The sequence below is a fragment of the Artibeus jamaicensis genome, unplaced genomic scaffold (assembly GCF_021234435.1).
Source record: "Artibeus jamaicensis isolate MK-2021 breed Jamaican fruit bat unplaced genomic scaffold, CSHL_Jam_final contig_729, whole genome shotgun sequence".
Taxonomy (NCBI): Eukaryota; Metazoa; Chordata; class Mammalia; order Chiroptera; family Phyllostomidae; genus Artibeus; species Artibeus jamaicensis.
Window position 1 is genome coordinate 5801031 of NW_026521939.1, and position 19616 is coordinate 5820646.

At 43.5% G+C, this 19616-nt stretch overlaps 1 protein-coding gene and 1 non-coding gene across 5 annotated transcripts in view; one reads left to right on the forward strand and one right to left on the reverse strand.

Annotated features, from left to right (window-relative positions):
- The window catches only part of SNX29 (sorting nexin 29), a 569005-nt gene that overhangs the window by 322583 nt on the left and 226806 nt on the right, over positions 1-19616 (reverse strand). For all 4 annotated transcript variants that reach the window (XM_037151196.2, XM_053672142.1, XM_037151198.2 and 1 more), the window contains one exon: positions 15959-16041. In XM_037151196.2, the coding sequence (XP_037007091.2) occupies positions 15959-16041 (83 nt within the window). The remainder of the gene's footprint in view (positions 1-15958; positions 16042-19616) is intronic.
- Positions 12809-12915, forward strand: LOC119053595 (U6 spliceosomal RNA). Its single transcript, XR_005083328.2, has one exon. It is a non-coding gene; the product is annotated as a U6 spliceosomal RNA (small nuclear RNA).

Consider the following 19616-nt stretch of genomic DNA (forward strand, 5'->3'; position numbering starts at 1 on the left):
CACCCTGCCACACAGTCTGTGAGCACCACAGGGACAGATACTGTGTGCCATTCACTTCCATGTCAGGGCATCTGTGATCCAGCCCACCTCCCACCACTGTGCCACCTTGGGTGACAACAGCAATCTGACATTCACATAGTGCATGACAGATTTTTATCCTGACAGTCTGGCCCCATTACGCACTCCTGCTGACCTTTCTAAGCTTCAGTCTCCCCACCTGTAAAGTGGGGATGATAACAGCACCAACCTCACAGGAAGGTTGCTTATTAAAAGAAGTTAGCACAGGGCCTGGCATATGGTGCTTAATGCATATTATCAATTATTATTATTATTATTATTATTATTATTATTAGGTGCTCAACAAATTCATTCATTCATTCATCTATTCATTTATCAAACATCTACTGGTCACCTACCAGTGTCAGGTATCAGTTTTAGAAGCCAGGTACACAACAGTATCAAAACCAAGTCAGTCTCTGCTCTCATGGAGCTTACATCCTGGTAAGTTTTTATCGAACATGTCACTAAAGGAAGAAATAAACACTTTACATACAAAATAGGCAGCAGTCACAGATCTGGAAGTGACAACTAGGGAAATCATAGTGGGGATCACAGAGAGCTTCCTGGAGCAGTGACCTCCGACTATGAATAGTGGGTGCACGGAGCAGTCAGAAGATTCTGGACGGAGAGAGCAGGAGGCAGAAGGGCAGGAAGGTGTCCACGGAGAGGGCTGAGAAGGCAGTGTGTTTCCACTGACAGAAGGAGATCGAGGCCATAAACCAGTGACATAAACCCAGACCAAGAGATGGGCTTTTCCTCTTTAGAGGATGTCTATTTTTCTATTGGGTGCAAGAAAAAATGTAGACAAGTCACTATCAGACGATGTACAAGGCCTCATTACCCACTCAAGCAAAGAAAATGACCCGTTGCCTTATAAAAGCTGTAATTAGAAACTTAATGCAGAGCAGTTTTCAGAACCAAAATGGCATTTAACAAAACAGGCCACCTGTCAGCTTCCAGGAAGAAGTCGAACACCAAGCGAGACGCTGACTGACAAACTGCATGACAATCAGCACAATGCCGAGACAGCCTAACAAGTTACGATGACAATGATAAATACATGTCTGGCCCAGGCCTCCAAGGAGAGCACTGAAGCGCCCCAAGTGCTCCTGTTCTGTTTCGGGGCCTCTGTTCCCTACCAAACAATAAAAAGGAAATGAACAAAAATCATGAACTGATACTTGGTATTTCCAGACAATTGCTTTTGCAATGACTTAGGAAAGGAAAGCATCCGCAGGGAATAAAATCTGGTTGAGCAAATAAAACATTATCCAGACAGAGATGGTCACTTCTAGAACCACAGACTGGATTCTTTTGCAACTATGGCCCTGTACCTTTGATGAAGCTTTTCCCAGTAGTGACGGCACTAAGAGGTGTCTTAGGGGTACTTTAGCACCTGCCCCCACCCCTCCCACAAAATTTCCATCAGCCTTATCCTCCCCAAAGCCACGTGGGGCAGGGCCTGCTGCCCACCTATTCAAACAGCCAACTCCTTATGTGCCAATTAAGCAACCACATTTCTCAACTTTCCTTGCAATTAGAAAGGCCCAAGAGCTGTAAGTGGAAGTCATTCAGGGGTAAGAAGACAGGGGTCCTGCAAAGCTCCTTAAAAGAAAGCTTAAATCCTCTTAGAATTCACCTATGAAATTCAGTCTTTGCCTTCCCCACTTCCTGCTGCTATCTCCTTGAAATACAGATGGGGTGGACAGAACACCAGCCACTACCTAGGTACCATGAGGATGGTACCACAGGAACTAGGTATCGAGATAAAAAGCCATGTGCCAAGGATGATGGAGCAAAAAAGGAAAAGCAGCCTGAGTTTATAAACCATCATGCTAGCCCTGAAATAACCCACTTACTTCTAAACTTATCTTGGATAAGAGAAAAACCTTGTTTTTGTTGTTTAGATTTTCTTTCATGCAGCCAAACCTAGTCCACCTGATACACTAGCCCAAATAAACATACAAATTCAACAAAAACAAAGGGCATGCTATGCAGAGGTTTCCAAACCCTCTTTCTAACAAAACAACCAAACCTCTCCTACATAAACGTTCTGGAGCTACCACAATTTCTCATGTTACTCCGGCTGCATGGTCACCTGTGTGTGTCTGCTACCCAACTTCCTCTCTTCTCATAACAGAACCTATCCTGTCCCTGTGACCCTGTCCCTCTCCCATTCCCAATCCAGTGTGTGCAGGTGGAACTGCCCCCAGTTTACCCCCTTCCAGGAACAAGCCACAGAGCCTGGGTTGGCCCACGGAGTTCTAACTCCCCACCCCCTTCAGTGTCTGGGATCTGCTAAAGTGAGTCATGCCACCCCGGCTGGGCCAGAGTTCACTTGAAAACATCTGTGGGTGCAGGCAGTAAGGTCTGCCTATACCCTCAACTGCCCTTACAACTTTTTTATTAATACTTTTTATTACTCTGAAATAAATATGGAAAATTATCTGTTAAATTGGGTGGGGAGCATATTGGGGGTGTTGAGTACCTTACTCCCTGTATTTTTCCAGTAAATTCTAATGTTTTTTTTATTTTAAAGATTTTATTTATTTATATTTAGAGGGGAAGGGAAGGAGAGAGGGAGGGAAATAACAATGAATGGTTGCCTCTCGTGCATCCCCTGCTGGGAACTGGCCTGCAACCCAGGCATGTGCCCTGACTGGGAATTGAACCTCAATCCTTTGGTTCGCAGGCCTGCACTCAATCCACTGAGCTATACCAGCCAGGGCAAATTCTAACTTAAAAAAAAAAAATCACAGCATGGGCTACTGTCCCTGTAGTATGTTTCTGGTGCTACCACAACTGAGCACTTAGTAAGAGTCAGGTACTAAGGCTAGCTGTTCAGATATTTATTTGAAGGTCAGGAAACTAGCTAATCACACAAATATTGTTTTACCAGGATTATGAACTGACAAGCTTTCAAAGAGGTTTACACTATAATTAGCACCATAATTATTCATCTACTTTCAGAAATCAACGTACAGGTGTTCTGTTAATGTGCCTTGACCTTCCACCACCTGGATGCCCTTCAAAATGCATCTTCAATCCAAAATAATGTCAATAGTTGCCTGGTACATGACACACATCATCCCTTTGAAACTTCAAATAACTCTATGAAGTCAACATTATTATCTCTACTCCTCAAATGAAAATATTGAAGCTCTAAGGTAAAACCTTAATTCCAAAAATTTGGAGCTAGTCAATACAGAGCTGAGATCCAGCCCAGATGCTCCAAACTGGAGACCCTATAAGCTTGTCTCCATGCTCTGCTGTCCCTCTTCATGCTCCTTGTCTCCTTTACTGCTGAAGAAGCCTTCAGGGAAGAAGGAAAAGTGCCAGTTGTATGCCTTTCACACACACACCACTGCAACTAAAAAGTGTGTTTCCACAGTCTGATGTCCAGTTCTGAGAACCTCACACTCTGACCCAGTCCCCACCCCCATGTGGCTTATAGCGCACAATTAGATTTCAGTCATCCAGAGAGAAGATGGGAATGTAGTGGATTTATGTCAAGATCAAGGGGCAGATGCTAACCCCTCAAGCCCCGCAGCCCCAGGCAGAGGCTGCCCACACAGGCAGGCATCTCTTGGGTAACTGTCACACACCACCTCTGAGGTATTATATAGATGGACTAGTAATTTTGGCTTGGCCTCTTTCTAGGCAGATGCCTTGTAATGGTTAATTTTATATGTCAACATGGCTGAGCCATGGTACCCAGATATTTGGTCAAACACTAATTTAAATGTCATTAAGAAGGTATTTTTTAGGATATGACCAACATTTAAACCAGTGGACTCAGAGTAAAGTAAATTACCCTCCATAATGTGGGTGGGCCTCGTTCAAACAGCTGAAGGCCTTAAGAGAAAAACAGAAGTCCCCAGAAGAATGAATCCCGCCTCCAGACTGTCTTTGGACTTGAGCTACAACATCAACTTTCCCCTGAGTCTCCAGTCTGCAGCCTACCCAGCAGCATGAGCCGATTCCTTAAAGTCAGTGCACTCTAACTATATAGATAGACAGATAGATGCAGATATGTGTATGGACACATATATGTGTACATGTGTGCACATATATGTATGTATACATGTATAAGTATGTACATACATGTTTGTGTGTGCACATTGGGGTATTACAGGGGAAACCATAAACACCCTTCAGAAAAGGGAAAGTACAGCATGGTCTCTTCATCCCAACTGATGACTGACAAGAAAATCAGTTATATGACAGACATATCCTTGCCACATTCACTCTTTCTTTCTACTACAGATCCGTACAAGCTACCGGGCATTCTTTCTGAAACTCTAGGAGCACAAACCCCAAAACAGGCTTATTGGGTATGAGGTTCCTTTCTAAGGAGTAACACAAATGGCTTGGAAGATGGAAATTACATGCATCAAGGTGAGTGCCCAGCACCTGTAGCAGGAATCCACGCTGCCCTACTGTTACATTAGCATCTTGCTGGAAGCCAGCTGCCAAGCCAGAGTCAATATTTCCCAGACCCCTTTGCATCTACGTGGGACCTGACAACTGGTCCTCACCAATGAATCGTGAGCAGAGTGGAGTGGGTAGTTCTGGAAGAAGGGAGAGTAACAATCATTATTATTCTCTTCCTCTTTAGTATGTAACATCACTTCCTGAAACTTCTTTCCTTCTTAGAGAATGCTGTCCCTGTCTATACCAACTTGTCTATAACTCTGAAATGATTCCTCAGAGTACTCAGAGTCTGACAACAAGTTTTTATTAAACATCTGCTGTGTACTTGGTCAACACACACAAAAACAAGTTTTAAGTCACAGATCATCCTCTTTGTGTGGTCAGACTACATCACAGGACAGGACTGCAAATTCATGCGTGAGAGCAAAGAAACACTAGACCTTGGTTACTGCTCATAAAAAGTGCAATAGGAGTCTAGGAAACTGAAAGGTCAGAGTGATTAGATTTCTTTAAGGTGACAGGGACACAGCTGGCTCTCACAACAAATGCAGCATCTGGGCTGAGCAAGGATAAGGGAAATGGCATATCTAGAAGAGAAAATTGGATGAGCGAAGAGAGGATCAGCAAGTGGTCAGGATGGGGCACACGGGAGACCAGTGTGCGTGTAATGAAGCTTCATGATGAGCAGCACGAGGGAGAAGATGCTGGGCAGAGGTGAAAAGGGCCGTGTTTTAGTGGAAGGTGAAAGAGATGAAGTGGGACTTACGCTCACTGTGGATCCTTGAGGGGGCGGGGGTGGGGGAGGGCACAGTGAGAGCACCGCATTAACTTGTCGAGTGACAGTCAACAACGTTTACCGCATGCCTCCCGGCCTCCCCTAGGTTTTCTGAACTGGTGGAACCTATTTGGAGAGGTGAACTCTGAGGCAAAATCTGAATTTAAGAAAAAATAAGTACCTTGATTAACTTGAAATGTGTGACACTGGCCAAGACCCAAAGAATGTTGGCACATTTATAATATATTGGCTGACCCTGACCTTTATTATAATTTGAAAGTGATATCCTCCCAGGCAGTGGTTCCAAGTGGCCAAACCCTGGGATTTTTTAAATTCCCCCAATGACTCAATATGGAGCCAAGATTAAGAACTATGGCTCTAAGTGGGGATAGATGGTAGAATGATTTACAAGGAAACTAGTGGGGAAGAAAAGCTCTCTCTTCTGGTGGGTTGCTAAGAAGATCAGACCTAGAGCCTCGGGCAGCCCCTGGCCAGCGTGAGAACACCTGCCTGAGGACGGAGCCGACACCCAGGAGAGCCCAGTGTCCATGGAGGAATGTTCAAGCTTAATGCAAAATCTGATGCAGATTTGTTGCTCTAGTCATTCAGTCAGTTTGTGTGTGACGGCCACACAATATACATGCTCATTCAACAGCGTCTACCATCCCCACTGACTAGTACAGGGAAGTGGTCCTGAACAGTGTGTGTGTCTCCTCCCAGCCCCGCACTCAGTGACACAGGCAGGGTGGAAGCATGTACACCATGTAAATCAGCCAGCAATTTCTTCTCCCCAGAGGGCTGGATGTCAAACATCTACCAGCCAACTACACATGGCCAATATTGAAAAAGAGAGAGAAAGCTGAGAAATGGGGGGAAACACACTTTTGATATAGTTTGAGGTGCTGGATAGAGCCTTCCCTGCAGATGGAAGCTCCTAGACATTTGTTTTAAGACAGATTAAATTGGATCTGATGACTCTTATACTCAAAAGCAATCTGAAGGATGAAACAATGAGGAAAAGTTATGTGCTAACTGTAGTCACAAGGAACAGATATATGTGATCAGAAGAATCTGGATGAAGGCACAACTGAAAGAAGCAGTTAGGTGAAACAGAGCACATTATTGGAGAGCCCTCCACAGCTGCCATGGATCCTCAATCACCTAAACTGGGTGACTGAGGCCAGGTCCTACAACAGCTACTCTTAGATATCCATTCATTCGTGTTATGAGCATGTGTGGAGTACACACCATGGGATCAAGCGCTACAAAAGGCACTCTGAACACAGCAGGGAAAAACAGGCAAGGTCTGTGCACTTGTGGATTGTAGAGTGCAGGGTGGGATACAGAGGGAAGGGGAGAAACCGCCAAGAGACTCTGAGGCATTGGTAAGTGTTGTGATGACGACAAGGGAAGTAGGAATAGAGAATGAAGGAGCGGGCACAATGTGAGATAGAAGGGTCAGAGGAGGAGACAGCTAAACAGAGACTTGCTTGACAAGGCAGACTCTGCCTTGCAGAGATGAAGGGAGGAGCAGTGCAGCAGAGAGACAGTACCTGCAAAGGGCCTGAGGTGGGAGTCAGACTGAAAGCCAGCGTGGTGGGGGGAGAGAGAGCAAGGGGGGAGGTGGTAGGAGATGGGGTTAGAACATGGGGAAGAGCCACATCACATCAAGCCCTCGAAGGCCATCATCAAAAGTCTGCACTGGGTTTTCAACAGCTGGGTGATGGAATCTGATTTCTCTTTCCATGAGGTTACATGTTTAACCCCCTAGAACCACAGAGGAAAACATACATATTAGGTCTTGTGGGGAAAACTCCAGCCATTGTTAATATAACAAGAAATGTTTGTGTGACATCAATGTAACCTGGCAGCCAAGGAGAGTGGACTGGAAATGCATGCTTGAACAATGGCAACTTCCCTGTACTAGTCAGTGGGTATGGTAGATGCTGTTGAATGAGCATGTATATTGTGTGGCCACCACATACAAACTGACTGAATGACTAGAGCAACAAATCTGCATCAGATTTTGCATTAAGCTGACTGAGAAGGCCACAGCTATGGGCAACTGGTGATTGGCAGCTTCATCACAATGTGCCCTCTCATGCATCAAGTCTTGTGCAGAGTTTTTTGGTGAAACATCAAATCACCCAGGTGACTCAGCCCCACTACAGCCCAGATTTGGTGCCCTGCAACTTCTGGCTTTTCCCAAAACTAAAATGACCTTTGAGAGGGAAGAGATTTCAAACCATTGATGAGATTCAGTTAAATGACAGGGCAGCTGATGGTGACTGAGAGAACTCTGTGAGGTCCCAAGGTGCCTACGCTGAAGGGGGCTGAGGTATCATTTCCTATGTACAGTGTTTCTTGTATCTTGTATCTTCTTCAGTAAGTGTCTCTGTTTTTCACATTGCATGGCTGGATACCTTCTGGTCAGACCTCGTATAGTCATGAGCTCCCTTTCCTTACAACTCAAGAAGCCTGCCTCAAACAAAATGTCTGCCTCTGTGCACACTGGGGGCAAGAACATGAGACCATGTAAGAGGAGACAGTCCAAAGCCTACATGATTGAGGCTGAAACAATGTAGCCCTAGGAATCCTCTCACCCATGACCAACCATCTCCACGGAATCAGGATTGTCAACCATTCATTCCTATTTCCTGGGAGCCCAGGGACACCAAGACCCCTAACTGCGACCACAAAGTGCACACAGAGTGCAACAGGGGATCAGTGAGCATGCCACACGCGGGCAAAGACACGACACGTGAAAGAGGTTTATGACTTCCTGGTTTCTTTTACTTCTTTTGTTTCTTAGAGTAAACTTTTAAAAAATTGCTCCCAAGCCTCCCTCATCTGTCAAGTCCTTCCCAGTATATCTCCCGACTACTGTGACTGCCACTAGCAACAGGCCATTTCTTCTTCCTCTTTCTCTGAGCCTATGGCAGATTAATTAAATGGGGATGCTGACAAGAGCTTGCAGCCTTAAAACCCATCACTACGGAACAGGACTGTGGTGGCCAGGGCAGATGATGACAGTGGAGAGCACCTGGTGAGATGGAGGGTGAAAAGAAAAGTCTCCGACACAACAGCTCGCTCCAGAGAAATGACACCCTTCACGAGGACAGGAGGGACTCCACACCCGGTACAGAGGTAATCATTTGTCATGGACCATATGAGCTTTCAAAATTCAACTCAAGCTGGGAAATGGGGGCAGGGGGTTTGGTGTAATTATTTTCTTGTTAACAAGAAGTTCAGAGTTGGACTACCATCACATCAGGCACAGCTGAATTCAAGAGCTCAAAGGACCTGATCAGAGCCCAGTTCCTCTCTGCCTCCCATCTCAGCTCCTCTCTCTGTGTGATGTCCTCATCCCCAGCCTCCACAAGGAGACAAGATAACTCCAGTGGTCCCAGCCTTCCAGGCCCAACAGAAAGAATTCTTACTGATAGCCTACTAAAGCCCTGAGTCCCAGGTAGAGCTGGCTAGCTAAGGTCAAGTACAGGACAGAGGGTGAAGCTTCACCTCGGTCACCGGACTGACACTGTGTGGAGGGGTCATATGAAACTGGAGTGAGTGGGACCTGACACTATGGAGGACACAGATGCCCATTATACACAGGCAGATGGGGGAGTCAACCCAGGTCATGTGACAAGGGCAGACCCATGTCCTTCTGGAATGCCAAGCTTGGCTGCCCTGAGCAGGAAAATATCTTCCATAGTACAGAAAGCGAGCTCTGATTCACAGGCAAATGCTCTTCAGGAGGACTCAGGAGAAGTCCAACACCTAGTGAGGTTCTACTTAGCATAAAAGACCTTAATAATAAGAATGTTCTCCCATGAAACATTCAGAAAAACCAGTCTCCCACCTGCACATGAAAATAAGACTATACCCCAAAAGTAATACCAAGGGTCCACTAAACAGTGGGGTCATAACCATACAGCTCTGGAGGTTTCACCTCCAATGTCTAGAGAAGGCTGGTGACAAGATTCATCTACCAGGACTGGTACCAGCAACTCCAGAGTGAGAGAAGTGTGGACTGGGGCAAGAACTTCCCTTGCGTGACCAGACAAGCATACCATGCAGGAGTGGGAAGGGAGGGCGGGGGGCGGGGAAGAGCAGGGGGCTTTGCTGTCCGAGGTGTGACTACAAATCGAAGGTTATGCTCTCCCCTGGGGTCCCAAGTTTGTCAACCAGACAACCTCTATAAAATCCAACCTTCAAAACATCAACCTCCCACTACTACAAGTTCCATAAGTTGATGATGAAGGAAACCTTCAAGTCCATTAATGATAAAATCAATACCTCAACTTAACTAAATATTTATATTAGCTTCCTATTGCTGCCATAACAAATTGCCACAAATTTAGTGGCTTACAAACAAACAAACAAATTATCTTATAGTTCAGTAGGTCCAAAGTGCCAAATAGGTCTTACAAGCTAAAATCAAGTGTCGGCAGGGCTGTGTTCCTTTTAGAGGCTCCAGGGGAGGACCCATTTCCTTGTCTTTTCCATGTGTTAGAGGACGCCCACATTCCTTGCTCGTGGCCTCCTCCTTCATCTTCCAACTACATCACTCCAACCTCTGCTTCTGTTGTCATACCTCCTCCCTCTCCGACCCTCCTGCCTGCCTTTTATAAGGGTCCTTGTGATTGCACTGGAGTTATCTGGATAAACCAGGATAACCTCCCCATCCCAAGACACTTCCCTCAATCACATCTGAAAAGTCCCTTCTGCCTTGTAAGGTGGTATATTTACAGATGCCAGGGAGTAAGGCGCAGACCTCTCTAGGAGATCATTATTCTGTCTGCCACTGTATCTCTAGATCCCAGGCTCTAACGTAAGCATGTCTGTTATCTGAATTAACGAAACTTAATAGTTGATCCTGAAGACAACCACCTATGAAGTGCATACTATTTTAATCCTAATTTTATGGTGATTCAAAGGGACTATGAGAGGTAAAGTAAAATAATAGAAGTGGTAATAGTAATTCCAACATTTACTGAGTGCCTCCTATGTACAAGACATTTTCTAAGTGCTTTCCATATGTATTAATGTATCTCATCTTCCCCAAACCCTATGAGGAAGGTACTATTACAATTCCTATTTTATAGAGGAAGAAACTAAGTCGCAGAAAGGTCACATGAACTCTAAGTTTATTGCTGAGGGGAGTTTTCAATGTTTTATCACAGAAGTCATTCATCCTCTAATGCCCATGCAAAAAAAATGTGGTAGTGCATAGTTTTTCCTAAATGTTTTGGCCACGACCACTGTTTTCATGGGGCGTATGCAGGAACTAGGATGCGGTGATGCCCTTGGAGAACAACACACAGCTACAGGGAGACAAGCCTTCCTTCTGTTGACCAGGCCTTCTCCAGACAATCAGCTGCCATGGAGGAGGTGTCCACTCACCGAGCCACACTCCTGCCCCAGCCCTGCTGCCCTAGGACCTCCCTCAGCAGGCATCTCAGTGGCTGCAGTCATCACGGCTCCTTGCAAAGGGCCTCCATCTGGGGGCCATGTTGCTGTGAGGAGACTTCCACCATAGTTATGACCTCAGTCTCACTTCCCACCTCCTATCCGATTGGTGAGCTCTTCACTGGGTACAGCTGATGAATTTCAGAGTGACACAGCCCCATGGACTCTTTCCCTGCTTGGTCCCCACTGGGTGAGGGTAATTCTGCACATCCAACAATCCCTCATAAGAGGGATCCCTGAGTCTTTCTGGGTGACAATGTATTATTGGGGAGTGTGACTCTAGCTACTGGCCAAGCTGGAGTTTCCAGTCAAATGTCAGTCTAAAAAATGTTAATTTTTCTCATTATTTGTGTGATTCCTGCATCTATGTCTTATAGAGAACTTGGGGGTAGAAGAGGAGAGCCATGATTAACTAAAATCTCTAAATTAAAACAAAGTTATTTGCCAACTGCTTGTTTTGAGGTAAATACAAAATATATAAGTATCACACATAAGAACTGTATTCTCTGTGTCCACAACCAACATCCAATGGAACCAGCACTCCTCAGAACTCTGATGAACCAACCACAGGCTAAAAATAAGAAAAGGGCTGTGAGATGAGCCAGAAGTTGAAGCTGACACTGTCTCTTCAAATGAGGGCTTTCCCAGGCCCGAAGACCTTTCCCTCTCCAAATAATGGGCACATCAAGCCACTAAACGCGGGACACACCCAACTAGTTTCCCCTTCTCTCACGCAATAAGCAGTCATCAGGTGAGAATTCGGCTCCCCAGGGCAATCAGCGCAGAGGGATGATACGCTTGAACACCAGACGTGGACCTGCTGATCTACCGAATGGTTCTGTTTCTCATTAACTGTGAATAAACCACTCTCCTGATTGGACATCACTCTGCGTGCTTAGCTAACATAAACCCATTCCCAAGAGAATGAGCCAGGCTTGCTAATACAACCCATCAGGTATCTGAGGGTACAGGGTTCACCTGCTCCGCAGGCCTCTCACTGAGCTACCAGAAGGCCTCTCCAGGCAAGAAGCCCACTTGCCACACACCTTGTTTCAAACTTCAGCAATAAGCCTGAGGAAAAAACATGAATTTGGAGAGTGGTCTCCTGCTCACCCTCCATGAGTGAAGCTGCCCTACACTGGCTCTCTGGGATGGGGGAGTGGGTAAGAAAGGTTGCCCAAGTTCTTTAACAAAAGAAAGAATCAAATGCCCCACAAGAGTTACAACAGAAGTTTAATTGCCAAGCCAGTTCCTCCTGGACATGATGGGCCTTATGACACAGCTCTAATGCTGGAGGGACAGGACAGGACAGCACAGCTCCGGGATAGGAAATATCCAAAAATCAAATGGAGGCAAGGCTCCTGGAAAATTTTCTGAACTTACCAAGGAAAAAGAGCACTTGACTGGTGAATAATCTACCTCACCTCTGGACAACATTACGGGGGGAAATCTTTCAATTACTTGGTGAGGCCACCCAAAGCTCTACTCCATGTATCACTGATTAAATCATGACTTTCCCGGAGGGATTATATCACTCTTGTGAAAAAGGGGCAGGGTGGGAATTCGACATTGATACCTATAAAATTAGATGTTGTCAACAATCTAGTCTAGAAGTCCATTTTAAATTTTGGGGTTTTTTTGTTTTGTTTTCACCCTGGATGCATTTTCCCTCAACAACAATGTAATAATGAAGGTGAAGATCCCAATATAGCTCTCGACAATCTATTTAACCCTAAAGGCATTTGACTTCAATGTAAATGACTCTTTACTCTTTTCCCCACAGATGAGCTCATAGTTTCATAAACAATTTATTGCCAAAAGATAAAAAGAAGCTTTATATCCTTAAAATAAAAGGCTTATAATGTGAAAAGTGCATTGTGAATTCCCATCTGGAATTCTGGGAGCCAGTACACAACTCTATGTCCACCCCTTTGACATCAGAAGCTAAGGAAACCACCACAGCCTGGCCAGGGACATGCTCAGTGGTTTTTAACAAACTGAGTCAGTGTAGTTGAGGAGCAAAGCCTCAATTTCTTTGAGCGATATATGACATCACTTGAAAATTAGGTGCTCGCTTCGGCAGCACATAGACTAAAACTGGAACAACACAGAGAAGATTAGCATGGCCCCTGCGCAAGGATGACACGCAAATTCCTGAAGCATTCCATATTTTTAGACACTGAAATAGAGAACAGGGGGACAGCGACCAGAGGGGAGAGGGGAGGGAATTTAAGGGGAAAAAATGGGAGGGATTTAGAGGAACAAGTATAAAGGACACAGGAACAATAACTAAGGGGGGTGGAAATGGGAGGGAGGTGGGGAGCATGGGGGAGGGGAGGGGTGGGCTGGGATGGGAGAAGTAAACAGAAAACTATACTTGAAAAATAACTAAATAAAAATTTTTTTTAATTTCACATTTTTTGAATTTTTAAATTTTATTGTCACTTTGTAATTGATCTATTTTGAAAATATTAAATGTGCTCTAGGAAAAAAATAAAGCATAAACATAAGTAATTTATTATGGTCTTTATAACATGTAGAAGCACAATTCAATAAAACATTTGCACAAAGAGCAGGAGAGGGAAGCACTCATTTAAAAAAAAAAAAAGAAAAAAAAAAAAAAAGAAAGAAAGAAAGAAAAGAAAATTAGGTAAAAGCACTCGGGCTCTTAAAGGGCCCGAGTGCAACTTTTGAAAGAGTGCCTTTTAATGAGGCTGCTTTATGGTAGCCAGAACAGACCTGGCGCTCACTAACATTAGTAGAGCAAAATGAATGAAGTGCAGGACTTCAACAGGCAACAACAGGGCATCCATGCAAAACCCTCCACTGAAGGATGACTCACAGATAAGGCAGACAGTCTTAAATTACGTAGCAAGGCACGGCTGCAATACAAGGTAGCTTAATTACCTCTGCTCCAATCCATTTAAGCACCATCTCAACTTTGTCCTGAAAAGGCTCCTTTCTAGCTTTGCTGAAGAGCATTTGCTGAGTCTTAGGAAAGGGAACTAGGCTGCCATGAGAAACCACTGGGCACACTGTAGGTTCCATGTACCCATTCAGAGGGAGTCACTCCAAAAATACTGCTACTCAGAAATGTATTTTATAGAGTTGAGGTTTTTAAAGCAAAAGCAAGTCTGGTAGTGCTTCTATTTTCCCTAGGCTTAATTTTCTTACTGTATCCAATCACAGTTCTATACAGGCAAAATACAGATTTCTCAGAAGGTGGTGGTGTGGTCCACCGGTCACGTGCATTAGCTACATGTGCCTGTCTAGAGCCCCATCCTAGATCCACTGAAGGAAGCCCTAAGAATAGGAATTGTCTTCTCCTTTGAGAAAAGGGGTACTTAATATGGTCCCCAGGCGATCCCTCTGAACACTAAACTTTAAGAACTATATAAGGGCCCTAGCTGGTGTGGCCCAGTGGATGGAGTGCTAGGCTGCAAACCAAGGGGCTGCTGGTTCAATTCCAAGTTGGGGCATGTGCCTGGGTTGTGAGCTGGGTTCCTGATGGGGGGTACACGAGAGGCAATCACACACTGATGTTTCTCTCCCTCTCTCCTTCCCTTCCCCACTCTAAAAAATAAAGAAATATCTTTAAAAAAAGAACTATATAAGCAAAGAACCAGAGATTTAGAGAAAATTACCCAAGTTCATTTCCTCTCCAGATACATGTGCAAGCCCCATAAGCTCTCCTGAGCCTCCAATAACAAGCTTTTTTTAATGGAGGAAAAGGACATACTCATCACAGAGTTATTAAGTCAAATGAGAATAGACTTGAACTTGCTTGGAAAGGGTAAGGGGCTAGACAAATACTATCCATTTGAAACATGTAAGTAATAAAATGAATGATTACAAAAGCCAGGTGCTAGGGAAACAAAGATGAAGAGGAAAAAGTTGGAAAACCAACATATACATAACTCCACATAATGAAATGAATTTGGGGCCATAATAATTGCAGTATCTGTATGAAAATGGTGATAATCCCACAGAGGAAACCATTATTAATCATTAATTCACCAACTATAACCCCCTGACTGGTAACAGATACAGACCAATCATGAATGAAGTGAGACATGTTACTTTGTAAAAATCATCAATATGTTGAATCTGATCAAACTGAGACAGTAAGAAATATAAAAGCATCAAAGAAAACTCAAGTCTTCATGACAGTGCTATGCGAGACGTGTCCAGATTCCAACCCTGTGCCCCTCCATCACAAGAAAAATAACTAGTGTGTACTGAGCACCTAGAGTATGTCAGATGCCCTATTGGAAGCTTTATTTTGGAAAATCCCCACAATGACTTCATGACATTGATGTGATGTCTTCGCTCACAGATGACTAAATAACTCAAAAGGTCAAGTTACAGTGGGAGAGCCTAAATTCAAATCTGGGTGTGGCTGACTCTCAAGGCCTGTGAGCACAGACCGCCCCCTCTTTTGTTAAAATGTCCACAACTCCAGGAGTTCATTTCTGTTTAAGAAAATCTTACAATGGTCAGTTGGCCAAAGGCTACAAGATACTTGAGCCAAAGTTAAATATGCTTTCTTCAGGCTGACCTGGGAAACAGTTCAATAGACTCATGACAGTCAAACTGCAGGCAGACTGCAGAGAGGGGAAGCACAGATCACCATCTCACTGTGTGAGATCTGGTCAAGTGATCACTCTTCTATCTACTTGTATTTCTGATTAATACTATTAGTAACAGCTAAAATTTACTCAGTACTTACTCTATGGCTGGCATTACGCTGTCTACATGAATTGCCTTATGAGGTAGGCCCTGTCGACAAACCCTGTTTTACAGATGAGAAACTGAGGTACAGAGAGACGAAGACACTTCGCCAGAGCTGGGGCTGGAACCTGGTCATCCTAAATCCAGAGCTTGGATTCTCCACCACTTCTGCATTCTGATGCTTTCCCCCTGGCCTAATGTGACTTACTCATGCTGCAAGGTGTCTCAACACTCTAGACATTAAATCCCTTAAGTATACAAACAGATACGACTGTTGCTACTAATCTAGCAAGTAAGCTTTACAATATTAGTTTAGCTAGAACACACAGCAAGATTTACCATCTAATTAATTTCCCAGAATCCTGCTTTTCTAATTCATCTGCACATGCAGTTGTCCCACATTAAGTGTCTACTATGTGCCAGGCACAGCAGTGATAAAGATGCAAAGGCTTGGCCCCCTCCCCGCCCAAGCTTGTCTCCCCTCACCTTCAGCTGTTTGACCTTCTCTTTTCAGCATCTGGACAGCTCCTACATATTTCTTCAGCTGGACTTTGAGCACTTCATTTTCCCTGCAGGTACAAGAATGTTAAAAAATTATTTTTTTAATTGGCAATTTAGACCGAAGGTGGGGGGAGGGGTCTGTACAAAGAAAAACACAATGTTCATCTTACAAATAACAATACATTTTCTGGGAGAGTTCCGGCCAAGATGGAGGTATAGGTAGAAACCCTTCACTTCCTCTTACAACTAAAAGGAGGATAACAACCAATCTAAACTCAATAAACAACCAGAAGCACCAAAAATCAAACTGCATAGAACTCCAACAACCAAGGTATTAAAGAAAAAGTCAACCAGAACAACCAGACCGGTGCACCAAGACAAGCAAATATGGCCCACATGAAAGAGCACAGCAAAACCTCAGAACTAAGCAATAAGGACATTGCCAACCTAATTGATGTAGAACTTAAAGCCCTGGAAATTAAAATGCTCACAGAACTGATTAAGCTTGGTTGAAAAATGAAAGGTACCCAAAATTAAATAAAGCAAAATATTCAGGGAACCAACAGTGACAAGAAAAAAAACAGGATTCAAAGCAACAATTTGGAACAAAAGGAAGAAATAAACATCCAACTGGATCAGAACAAAGAAACAAGAATAAAAAAAAATGAAGAGAGGCTGAGAACTCTCTGAGACAACATGAAACATTCCAATATCCAAATTATAAAGGTGCCAGAAGGAGAAGAGCAGCAGCAAGACATTGAAAACTTATTTGAACAAATAATGAAGAAAAACTTCCCCAATCTGGTGAAGGAAATAGACTTCCAGGAAATTCAGGAAGCCCAGAGAGTCCCAAAGAAGTTGGACCCAAAGAGGAACACACCAAGGCACATGATCATTAAGTTACCCAAGATTAAAGACAAAGAGAAGATCCTAAGAGCAGCAAGAAAAAAGAAGACACTTACCTACAAAGGAGTTGCCATAAGGCTATCAGCTAATTTCTCAAAAGAAATCTTACAGGCAAGAAGAGGCTGGAAAGAAGTATTTGAAGTCATGAAAGGCAAGGACCTACATCCATGATTGTTCTATCCAGCAAAGCTTTCATTTAGAATGGAGGAGCAGATAAAGTGCTTCTCAGATAAGGTCAAGTTAAAGGAGTTCATCATCACCAAACCCTTACTATATGAAATGTTAAAGGGGCTTATCTAAGAAAAAAGAGGATCAAAAATATGAACAGTAAAATGACAACAAACTAATAACTATCAACAAATGAACCTAAAAGAAAAGAAAAACAAAAACTAAGCAAACAACCAGAACAGGAACAGAATGAGAGAAATGGACATCACACAGAGGGAGTTCAGTGGGGAGGGGGAAGGGAGGAATAGGGGGGAAAAGGTACAGGAAAGAAGAAGCATAATTAGTAGGCATAAAATAGATGGAGAGAGATAAAAAATGGTATAGGAGACAGCGGACTCAAAGAACTTATATGTACAACCCATGGACATGAACTAAGGGAGGGGAATGCAGGAGGGTTGGGGGGACAGGATAGAGGAGGGATAAAAGGGGGGAAATTGGAAAAATTGTAACAGAATAATCGATAAAAAACAAAAAATAATACATTCTCTGTTTTCAAAGTCATTGCTGGAAAAGACAACATTAGCAAAGGCACATTTGCAGAATGCCTTCAAGAAGTGTCCTTTGTTAGATGGAAATAATCTAACTGGTTCCAGTGCCAATGAAATCAGGATACTGACACAGGCTGTGCTCAGGTTATCTAAATCTATCAATTTTCTAGGTACCTATTCTGTGTCCAGGCACTCTGTAATATACTCTCCATTTACAGAAGCACCTATCAAGTACTGTGTATTCAACCTGGGGAATACTCTTAACATGTTTATTAGCCACCAAATGTAGTGGATATTCACTTTTTGCCAAGTATCATGTAAAGTCTTTGGTTTTCTCATTTAATCCTTCCAAGGAATTATCGAAACATCCATTATAAAGATGAGGCACAAAGAGGAGAAGCAGCTGACCAAGTCCACCCTCACCCCCATGTAGGACTGAACTGTGAAACATGGCACTCAGGCTGTGACAAGACCCCATGCCACTAAGTTTGCTCCCCAGGTGCCCTGGCTAAGAAGAAGAACATGAGGATTGCAGGAAGAGAGCTACCGTTTGTTGGGTATTTACAACATAGCTCAGACTTTACATATGTGACCTCAATGAATCAAGCATGCATTCACTCATTTATTCATTCTTCATTCAGTAGAAAAATGTCTATTGAGTGCCTCTGATGTGCCAGGCCCAATGACACCGCAGCCGTCTCCCTGTTGTGTAGGAGAGGAATGGGGCATGGGTCAGGTCTCCAACCGCAGTACAAAGGAGACACGCTGCCAAGACCCAAACACAGGTCTCTTGGCCTCCAAGGCTCAGAAGAGCTTTTCTCTGTCTCCCTTAGGATTTGGACTGGATTTGTCACCAGCTACCCCAGAGAAAAGTGTCTCTTCCACACTACTGCTTTTGCTCCTCCCCCCAACATTCTTAGGCCTGAATGCCTTTGAACCTGCTAGAATATATACACACAATGAAAAGAGCTTTAAGATTAGGTATATTTTACTTTTATAAAAATAAATTTAAAAGTAAAAATGCTCATTGCAAAATACTCAATTAGAACACATTTAAGAAGAAATGTAAAAATCAATTGAAAACCCAGCACCTTGAAATAAACCCAACATTTTAATGTTATATTCCATCACACACCTCACTAGGCATACACACAAACACACGCACATTCCTAAATGTAATTTTTTATGGGTGACACATCTTTCACACTCCTTTAATTTTTTATTTGAAGTGTTTTTCCCTTTGTTTACTGTCTACTCACCCCTCCCCCCGGTAATGAGTGCTAAAAACCTGGTATACTCATGTTATGCCTTCCACCATGTTCATACAGCCACTACAAACCAATACACTCAAACAGATTTACTTAATAAAACCAGTAATATAAATTTTTCTGCAACTGGGTTTGTCTCATTTAACAACTCACCACTAGAAGCTTCTAACTCGGTCTATTTATGGATGAAATGCCATTCCTTGATATGGATATACCACAATTTCCTCAGTGGAAAAACCTGCGACTGCCCATCACTGGCTCTGTTTTCAATGCATTGGACTACATCTCAGCCCACAATTTCACTTTGTGAACTGTATTTTGGCAGAAAAATCATCTTCATCAACAGCAGACACTACCAAACACTTAGGCGTCGCCTGAGAACTCTACATTCATCTCAGAAACTTTAGAGAGAGTAAAGCACAGAGAAGTCCCCTAATTATCTCCCTCCTATTAGAAATGTCATGGACATTTCTATAAGTATCTGCACTTTGTCTGTGATATGAATAGCAAACATCTGAAGTTAAACAACTAACAAGTCCTGAAAAGGTTTGTAGGAGAAAAAACACTCCACAACATACAGGAATATACGGCTTGTTTTCCTGGGTTCCCTAAGCCAGAGTCTGTTCACTCATCCCAGCCTAGTCTAATCTCCACATGTGAATTCAAGTCACATATGATGTGAAAACTTGGGGAAAAAGGAAATTTATGTGCACTCCTATGTGCCATAATTTTAACAACAGTTTATGGCAGAAC